General features: G+C 44.3%; 1 protein-coding gene across 4 annotated transcripts; it reads left to right on the top strand.

Moving 5' to 3' along the window:
* Positions 1–801: 801 nt before the first annotated feature.
* katnb1 (katanin p80 (WD repeat containing) subunit B 1) lies at positions 802–9,806 on the top strand. 4 transcript variants are annotated; one of them, XM_034568707.1, is made up of 20 exons: positions 802–1,084; positions 1,935–2,089; positions 2,607–2,737; positions 2,847–2,964; positions 3,389–3,489; positions 3,595–3,636; positions 4,028–4,111; positions 4,702–4,817; positions 4,990–5,061; positions 5,148–5,298; positions 5,425–5,615; positions 5,890–6,038; positions 6,327–6,377; positions 6,535–6,599; positions 6,680–6,895; positions 7,192–7,341; positions 7,458–7,534; positions 7,759–7,833; positions 8,491–8,607; positions 9,082–9,806. In XM_034568707.1, the coding sequence occupies exons 2-20, from the start codon at positions 2,050–2,052 to the stop codon at positions 9,221–9,223; spliced, it is 2,088 nt and encodes a 695-aa protein (XP_034424598.1). In that variant the 5' UTR covers positions 802–1,084; positions 1,935–2,049; the 3' UTR covers positions 9,224–9,806. The 4 variants fall into 4 exon arrangements, with proteins under 4 accessions (XP_034424598.1, XP_034424572.1, XP_034424581.1 ...); XM_034568681.1 differs by having other exon boundaries at positions 825–1,076; positions 1,953–2,089; XM_034568690.1 differs by having other exon boundaries at positions 825–1,176; positions 1,954–2,089; positions 9,082–9,601.
* Positions 9,807–9,935: the final 129 nt, after the last annotated feature.

Below are 9,935 nucleotides of genomic sequence, written 5' to 3' on the forward strand. Positions count from 1 at the left end.
TAACGGCCACTGGGTGTCAGTACTGTTTAATAAAACTGTTTTTAATCCAAATATAAAATAGATATAATTAGTTTTCACCTCTTAGGATTTTTCAGTTTTGTATCAGGAAACAATTTTTAATATGTAATGTTTATTTTATACAAAATCAACAGGTCACCTACTTTTATTAACAAACCTTTTTAACTTAGTTTGATGGAAATAAATAATAATAAATCTCTAAAAATGCGTTTACTTTGATCGTTTTTAGAAGAAACACGTTCACACGGGGTTGTACACAATAACAAACAGGAACATACAAGCCAGGGGTGTTGTACAATATATATCATATAAATATCCTGTAGAATTTAAATATATTCAAGGTTTTAACACCCTATTTGTTGGATGAACAAAATGTTTCTTCCTCAAAACCAAATACCACATTTCCCCCAAATAATAAAGTTTAAAAAAAAAATCAATAATAAACTAACAGAGGTCAAAGAAGACTGTTTAAGTGTTTATGTCCTCTTTCGTTTTCTGCATGTTGTGATTCGCAGGGTAACATTTGTGAGTCATTTTGAAGGACACTTCCTGAACATTAGTAAGATCAAATATTCAAACTTTCTTCCTGTCATTAACAAACTTATTCCAACATTCTGTAACATGTGCAATAGAGACAGTTTATCTTTGGCTTTATTATGATGTTTCTGATGTGGTGCAGACGACGGTGGAGTCCGTGAGGATCAGTACAGATGCGGATCCAGGAGCAGGTCAAACTTTCTTATTAAAAAAAACTTTAAAGTGCATCAACAACTTCTGTGAATTCCGTCTGTTGCTGTTAATAAAGTTGCTTGTGACGACAGCGGAAGTGCATGCTCGGTCGCGCTGTTGCTCAGTTGCTAAGCTACAGCCGAGGAGCACCGGACTGTCAACAGGTCGTCGGCGGCTGAACGGACGATCTGCGGCCGGTGTAACGTTCCAGCGGCCCGGTGTTCTGATGCTTGACCGCCGCGGACACACGGAGGAGAACCGTTCGCTCCGGTGGCAGCTAGCTCCGGTTAGCTCGCAGTGCTAACCGGGTTTAACGGCGCTCGGCTAACGTCTAACGGTAAACAAGCGGAGCGAAGTGACCGGGGAGCCTCCGCCGGTGTTCGCTCAGCTCGTCCCCTCGTCCCCGGCCTCTGGTGAAACGAGTCCGCGATAGATCTGCGTGTTGTTCGCGAATCTGGCCTTAAAACGTGTAGCTTAGCATCAAGCTAGCTGTGATGCTAAAGGAGTGTTGCACTTGTTTTGGTGACCCGACACATCCCGTGACCTGCAGCCGAGTTCCTGTCTTTATCGTGACGCACGTTGTTTACGGTGACTCGGTGTCCAGTTTATTAGGAACACCTGGCTAAAGCTAAAGCTAACTCCAACACTTGTGTACGTAATCAGGTCAAATGTGTTCCTCTTTCAGACACGTGACACCTCTGAGTTCACAAACTTCAGCTGCATCACTTTGCAGAAACACTTGTTTGTGTCTTATTGTTTAACTCCTCCCACACTTTGTGTAAAAGACTTCCTTGGTGTCAGATTTGTACGATCTGAAGAGAACCAATGCTGTTATAATTAAAGACATCATTACATCTATAATTGTCTTATTGAGATGAGATGAAACTTTACACCGGGGACGCTCAGCTGTTACAGCAGCAGCAGGTCAGAATGAGGTAGACGAGCAATAGAATAGAAAACAATTCAATAGAAATACAACATTTCAAATACAATAAAGTTAGCTAAATTATGTTAATTACTATGATCAAATAAACAAGAATATGTACAAATTCATTATATACAGAAGATAGCTGATGATAAATGAAAGTGCTTTGTGCTGACCGGTCAGTCTGAGGTTTCCCACAGTAAACGTTCACGAGGACATCAGTGCTGCTCTGACGTGCACATGTGTGTTTGTGTCGCTGCAGGTGGACGAGCGTCTTCAGAGCAAACGAGAACCGGACGACTGAATCTGAAGCTCGACTGAATCCGTGAATTAATGTCGGCAGTGTCCAGCGTTTCAAACAAAGCAGTGTGACCAGTATGGCTGCTGCCAACTCCACCAAGATCTCATGGCGACTGCGTAAGTGCTTATTCATCCTCTTGGTTTCAGACTGAGCTGAACTCTCTCCTTTTCACTCAAGTGTTTGATTGAACAGCAACACACTTTACCTCATATTTAAAATGTTCTCAATAACTTTAACTTTCAATTCAGCATCGTTCACAAGTGAATTTATTCATCCATCTTCTGCGGCTTATTCATCCAGTTTTTGTTTTGTGGGTCGCTGAAGTAAAGTCTATGACCTGTGGGGGACGTTGTGTCTGGCGTTGAAGTAAAGTCAGCAGCAGAGAAAGAGACGTGATCTGAGCATCAACAACAGATAAAGTGTAGAACTGAACATATTCTGGTGTCAGTCAGAGAGGACATGACTCGTATCTGCCCCCTACAGGAGATACACTGCAGGTCCTCATTAAGTACACAGACCATCACGTGAAAGACTCGTCTACAGTATCAAGTCGTTGAGACTGAGCTGCTCTGCGCTCTCAGTCGTCGTCTCCTCCGGCAGCTCAGAACTAAACATGTCCCTCCTGTTGTACAGAGGAGTTCGAGGCTCACTCCAGCAGCGTCTCCTGTTTGGCTCTGGGGCAGAGCTCCGGCCGCCTGCTGGCCACAGGTGGAGAGGACTGCAGGGTGAACATCTGGGCTGTGAGCAAAGCCAACTGCATCATGGTGAGACAACGTCCTCACTGCAACAGCTGCCGCAGCACCTGCACCACACTGCACTTATATTTATTACTGTGTGTGTGTGTGTGTGTGTGTGTGTGTGTGTGTGTGTCAGAGTTTGACTGGTCACAAGAGCCCGGTGGAGTGTGTCCAGTTCAACATGTCAGAGGAGCAGGTCGTTGCTGGTTCTCAGTCCGGATCGATACGAGTCTGGGACCTGGAGGCTGCAAAGAGTGAGGCCCAGTTTGTGTGTCTCTCTCTCTCTCTCTGTCTCTGTCTCTGTCTCTCTGTCTCTCTCTCTCTGTCTCTCTCTCTCTCTGTCTCTGTCTCTGTCTCTCTGTCTCTCTCTCTCTGTCTCTCTCTCTCTCTCTCTGTCTCTGTCTCTGTCTCTCTGTCTCTCTCTCTCTGTCTCTCTCTCTCTCTCTCTCTCTGTCTCTGTCTCTGTCTCTCTCTCTGTCTCTCTCTCTCTGTCTCTCTCTCTCTCTCTCTCTCTCTCTCTCTCTGTCTCTCTCTCTCTCTCTCTCTCTCTGTCTCTCTCTCTCTGTCTCTCTCTCTCTCTCTCTCTCTCTGTCTCTGTCTCTCTCTCTGTGTGTTTTTAGATACAATTTTGTTCTTTAGTTAATTAAAAGAACAACTCTGCTGTTTCATCTCCTCCAGTTTTAAGGACTCTGATGGGACATAAAGCAAACATCACAAGTCTGGGCTTCCATCCATATGGAGAGTTCCTCGCCTCCAGCTCCATGGACACAAACATCAAGGTGTGTGTGTGTGTAAAATATGCATTTGACAATGTGTGTTGTTGTTTTCTTGTTCTAAATTAATTGCATTTTCATTGTTCTTTGGTTTAATTTGATCCCTTTCAGCTGTGGGACGTTCGAAGGAAAGCATATGTGTTCAAATACATGGTAAGGTGTGTGTGTGTGTGTGTGTGTGTGTGTGTGTGTGTGTGTGTGTGTGTGTGTGTGTGTGTGTGTGTGTGTGTGTGTGTGTGTGTGTGTGTGTGTGTGTGTGTGTGTGTGTGTGTGTGTGTGTGTGTGTTCAAAGACAGTATTAAATGTTTGTTCTTGAAACATCAAGGAATCACCTGAGTGACACTCAGTGTGAACATGTCCTGTGTCACAATCAGCTTCTAGTCAATTATTCTTTCTTTAACTAAACTAAAACATTGTCAGCTCTGTTTACACAAGTCTCAGTTTTAGCTTGTTTTTGTTGCATGAAAGAAGTCACAGCTGATGAGGATTTCAGAATAAAAGCCTTTTATTGTCTGTGAATGATAAAGTTGTGTTTGCGTCTCAGGGTCACACCGAGGCCGTCAGAAGTCTGGTCTTCAGTCCCGATGGGAAGTGGTTGGCTTCAGCCAGTGACGACTGCACCATCAAGGTACAAACTGATCCACGACTCCCTGCAGCTGCTCTCAGACCTGAACTGATCATCTCGCTCCTCTGAGCGGAGACTCTCCTGCTGCGTTCTGCATAAGTCAAAGACAAACTCTGGAGAAACGTCCATTGTGCAGACGTTCATGTCTGAAAACGGTGAAACATTGATTTGTGACGGCAGAGCGCGAAACATCTGAGAATCGAAACACGTCGGTTTGTGTCCACTGTGTCCTCCGAGTCTCAGTCTCAGTCCTAACAGATAAAAACTGTAAAAGGTATTTTGTAAAAGTGATTCCTGACAGCAACTTGTACACGGGTAGATCTGTGTGTGTGTGTGTGTGTGTGTGTGTGTGTGTGTGTGTGTGTGTGTGTGTGTGTGTGTGTGTGTGTGTGTGTGTGTGTGTGTGTGTGTGTGTGTGTGTGTGTGTGTGTGTGTGTGTGTGTGTGTGTGTGTGTGTGTGTGTGTGTGTGTGTGGTTATTCCTGCTGTACGCGCACACAGAGGACGACACAGACCTTGTTTGAGACTGTTTCCATCCTGCCTCCATGTTGATGCCACGTTGCTCATCTGTGTCCTCGTCTCTCGTGTCCTCAGTTGTGGGACCTGAACCTGGGTAAGACCATCACAGAGTTCAAATCTCACTCCGGCCCCGTCAACATCATCCAGTTCCATCCCAACGAGTACCTGCTGGCTTCAGGCAGCTCCGACAGGTACGTCACCACCTGAACCCGAGGCCGAGCGCCGGCTCCTGATTCCATCAGATTTCACTTTGTTGCTGTTGATCCTGTTTAATCCAGATTTATCACTTTGAGTTTGGTTGTGTTTTGATTCATTTGTTTGTGTGTGTGTGTGTGTTTGTGTTTGTGTTTGTGTTTGTTGCAGAACTGTCAAGCTGTGGGATCTGGAGAAATTTACCATGATCGGTTCGATGGAGGGAAACACGACTCCAGTCAGGTGAGTGAAGCAGGGTGGATGCCATGCTGCTGGAGTCTGACCTCTGACCTCTGAGCCCTCACCTGACCTCTGACCTGTGTTTTCAGGTGTGTAAGTTTCAGTCCGGACGGCACCTGTCTCTACAGCGGCGGTACAGACTCTCTGCGGGTCTTTGGCTGGGAGCCTGACCGCTGCCTCGATGTGGTGACGGTCGGCTGGGGCAAAGTCTCTGATCTGGCAGTTTGCAACCAGCAGCTGGTGTGTAGCGCCACCTACAGGAGGAGAACATCCCTGATCATGATAAAAACAATAGCTCACCTTCTTCAGCCTGAAGGCTCCAAACTCACGGCCCGTTTTTCTCTCGTTCTTCTCGTCCTCCGTCAGATCGGCGTGTCTCACCAGCTCTCCAGCGTGTCGTCGTACGTGGTCGATCTCAAGAGGGTGAAGAAGAGCGGCGGCTCTGTGATCAAGGGAATCATCCAGGACTACCAGCCGCTCACAGAGCCCAAAGATCCCAAAGGAGCCGCACTGCGAAAGAGCTACGACAGACCGGCGACCACCTGCAGCTCACAGAGGTGAATCACACGCACATCTGTTCCGACGACTCTGGTGCTTTACAAAAATAAATAAATATATTGTTTTTGGGAAAATAGTAACAGAGTATAAGGTATAACTTTGTTATGAATTTTTGTTATAAACTGAAATATATTAATGTAATTTCGTGATAACGGCCATTAGCTTAAACAAAACGTGAACCGACATGACAGACTTTACTAACATATAATACATTTCAACCGTAGCTCACTCAGTCATGTCGTGACGTCACTTCACGTGTTATGATGTCATCAGGGTGAAGCAGAGGTCCGACTCTGAGAGGCGGAGCCCTGAAGGTCAGAGGCGGAGCCCCAGTGAGGACGAGGCAGAGGAGAAGGTGTCGTCAGCAGAGATCCACAACGCTGAAGACTTCAAGGAAATCTTTCAGCCCAAGAACGCCATCTGTAGGTCGACTGTCAGCATCACAGCTGCAAACAGAACTAACGAACCCTAATCAGGTTTTATTTTCCTGCACGTTTCGATTCTAATTTAAGTTTCAATTCAGTTTTTATTTTTTATTTTAATTTGTCAAAAATATAATAGAAAGAGATCAATATGAAGTTCTTTGATGTTTTTAAGGTTTGCAGTAAAAATTCAACATAATTAGTTTTGCTCACTTTGATTATTATTCGTGAATTCCAGACTCAATTGAGAAATTAAAAGCATCATTAAAGACTCTTGTCTCTCTTCAGCTCGGACTCCTCCCAAGATGTCGGAGCCTTTTCCTGCTCCTCCAGAAGACGGTGAGTTTTCTTCATCATCTTCCTCTTCCTCACTCTGATCACAGAGCAGAGACCAGGTCTCTGAGACGTCAGTGTGAGGAACTGCTGGTCTCTGTGACAACTCACTCACCAAAATAAAAGCACAGAGTGATAAAAGATGTTTTGTTCTTTCCCTCAGAGACGATATTGGCCATCGGGCGCCAGCTGAGGGACATGACGTCTCTGTTTCCTGACAAGCCGCAGGTCAGTGAGCTTCTCCCGTTGTAACACGTGTTCAGTTTGTTTCTTTTGTTGTGTGACAATAAAGTTTTGTTGTGTTCAAGGCTCCTCCATTGGCGTCCTCGACTCCTGTCCAGAGGGTGGAGCCCACCGTCGTCTCCAGTGCGAAACATCCGTCCCCGTCAGCAGTGGACCCCGTGGACTCCCACCCCCCTCCCGCTCAGCCTCGCGTCACCACAGCGAAAACCAAACCACGACCTAAAATCATCCTGAGCACCAGGAACGAGCCCATCGGACTCAACGTGGACGACTTCCTGTTGGTGAGTAAACATCACGTCCGTGGAACTAGACTCATTGACAATTTTTTTACTTTGAACTTCAAAATTAAGAAAAAGTTACACAAATGATTTTAATATATTTCCTGATGTTCGTGAAAAACATTTACTTTGGGTCAATTTCCCATGTTTCAAAAAACAAACACTGATCCTCCAGGAAAATGAAACATTAAATACAAAACTATGAATGTATGAAATTAAAAGGTATATATATATATACTCGTCATATTTTCGTGAGGATGTAACAGATAGAAAACTAAACGTGTCTCCACGTTCCTCAGACGTCACCCAACAACAGACCTGGAGCTCTGAGCGACGACGAGGTTCTGTCTCAGATGAGAAAAGGTCACGACACCATGTGTGTGATGCTGAGCAGACGCAACATGAACCTGGAGACGGTCCGAGCCGTGTGGAACCGAGAGGGCGTCAAGGTGACGTATAAACAGACCGTCTGTGGCTTTAATATACAGACCGTCAGTGGCTGTATATTTAAAAACAATTACTGTATATATTTATATTTAACCTTCACAACACGATGTCTTTGCAGAGCGCCATGGACGCCGCTGTCTCCATGAATGACTTGTCCATCGTCGTGGACCTCCTCAACATTCTCAACCTCCAGCCGTGAGTCACAAACACATCAAACTGATCAATAACAAGTTTTTAATTGATTATAACATCACAATATTATTTATCATGTTTCATTTATTTCACCTCTGAAACTCAGTCAGTAGATTTTGATTCTACGCAGTCGTTACTATGGCGACAGAGGAGCTGATGATTTGTCTGATATTGTTTCTTTCTTTGGACGTTTCCTGCGCTGATTGATTTTAACGATGATCTTTCAGGTCTTTGTGGAAACTGGATGTTTGTACGACGGTTCTTCCTCAGATCGACAAACTGCTGCAGAGTAAATACGAGAGGTGAGAGACGAGACTCTTGATTTTAAACGTTTGATCGAGCGAATGATTCTGTCATCAGGTAGATTCATATTTTAATCTGTAACATGTCGGGTTGTAATTTCCTCAAAGTGATGTTTTCAGTTATCTGACTCAAATAATTAACTTTGTAAAATGATCAAAAACTGAACATTAAATAAGGAAAATCTGTAAATTTAGGTGAAGAGATTTTTATGAAACAGATTCATGTCTCATTAGATAAAAGAAAAGTCTACAACACTTAATGAATCACGTACTGTAGTAAACAAGAAAGACCAGAGGGGGCGCCAAACATTTCTTCATCAAATAATGAGTCTGGAGATAAACTCGGTGTCACATACTGTAGACGACCTTTGCTCACTACGCATGGTACTGGAGTCTTCCACTAGATGGCGCACCACAGAACTGAGACTGCTTATGGAGCGTCTGGGTTTGAGGCAGCCATGATGCGTACAAATACCCGTAGTTAAAAGAACGTACATCTCTGGCCTCAGAGCTGAAGTTGTAAAGATATGATCCAACACGTGCAAGCAGGAAAAAAATCTAAAAAGAATTAAAAAAGTTTCATTTCTGTACAAAACACATCAAAGTCTGATTCCTGCCTGACGACACTAACCGGCCAATCACCATCCTCTGTGTCAGCTACATACAGACTGGCTGCACGTCTCTGAAGCTCATCATGAAACATTTCTGGGTGTTGATCTCGGACACACTGAGGGCGACGCCGTCGGTCGGAGTCGACATCACACGAGAGGAGCGGTGAGTCGTTTGACTGAGAGAGAATCTGCTGATGTCTCTGGAACCAGGTTGGACAGATCGTGTCTCCACTGCAGCTCAGTGTTCTGTGGACGACGCACAAACTGACCAACAACCAATCAGCATCTTCTCAGACTACATCCATTCTACTACTTTTTAGAAAAGGCCTTTTCAAATTAAATTGATGTGTGTTCTGGCTGCGTATCAGCAAGAGGTCGTGTGTCTACGTCATCGTTTCCAAACATCTCCGTATCTGCCCAGAGTTTTCAAACTAAAATACGACCAGCAGCGTTTCTAAACTTCTGTTTTAGTGGCTCTAAAACTCCGGAGTAATGTGGACGCAGACGTGTTATCGTTGATTCGTGTGGATGTAGCCTGAGTCTTTAAGACAAAGTCATCGTATTAACACTCTGTCGTTTGTTTGTTTTTGCGTATTGATCCATGTGAAGTGACCTGATGATGTTTGTGTTGCCGCAGACACCAGAAGTGCCGAGCGTGCTGCAAGCAGCTGAAGAACCTCAGCAACATCGTGAAGAACAAGGCGACTCAGGTCGGGCGACACGGCAGCACCTTCATCGAGCTGCAGCTGCTCCTGGCGCCGCTCGACGACTCGCTCTGAGAGCTGCAGCGAGCGTTTCACACGAGCTAATCCAAGGATCAGCTGATCAGCAGCAGGACGGAGCCGATATCTGAGGAAAAGATTCCGACACACGACACAAATCCAGCAGCGTCTCGCCGAGTGTGGGAAGAAGAAACGCGTTAATGAAAGTGTTGCTTAAAGACGTTAGTCGTCCTCAAACTGACTCAGAGGAAATATCTTTAACTTCTCACAATCAGAGAAGAGGGACGTGATCATTGCTGTCGGATTCAGAGCCGATGACTAAAACAAAGGTTCATCTGAGACGACTCGACACCAACGATCGGAGACGGTAAACTTCACAGGACCACCGAGTTATTTATCAAAATGTTTCTCGTCCCAGAAAATGAAAACTGATTTGACTGATTTAAAATCACGAAACAGAATATTTTATGCAACAATGTTAAAAGGAGTTAGACATTTCGGGAAATGTTTTCTATCGTTAGCATATCTTAGCATAAAGACGAGAAACATTAGCTCAAAACTGTGTTAGTTTTTATGCTAAGATAAGTTTTGTTAATGGTAATTTGTCAATAGTTATTTAAATAAAGTTTGTAAAACAGTCTTTTGCATCTTTGTTGTTTTGGTGTATTTCTTACTGACGTGATCGTATACAATGGAATTTTTCAAAATACTTATGACATACTAAGAAGTTGTTTGCGTTTTTATGATGTACTATGACATACAATTCAAT

The sequence above is a fragment of the Hippoglossus hippoglossus genome, chromosome 3 (assembly GCF_009819705.1).
Source record: "Hippoglossus hippoglossus isolate fHipHip1 chromosome 3, fHipHip1.pri, whole genome shotgun sequence".
NCBI classification, from domain to species: Eukaryota; Metazoa; Chordata; class Actinopteri; order Pleuronectiformes; family Pleuronectidae; genus Hippoglossus; species Hippoglossus hippoglossus.

Coding starts and splice junctions, on each gene's coding strand:
- katnb1 (XM_034568707.1), top strand. CDS start 2,050: ATGGCTGCTGCCAACTCCACCAAGATCTCATGGCGACTGC. Junction 4,112..4,701: donor GTGACGACTGCACCATCAAG/GTACAAACTGAT, acceptor TCGTGTCCTCAG/TTGTGGGACCTGAACCTGGG. Junction 5,299..5,424: donor CAGTTTGCAACCAGCAGCTG/GTGTGTAGCGCC, acceptor GTCCTCCGTCAG/ATCGGCGTGTCTCACCAGCT.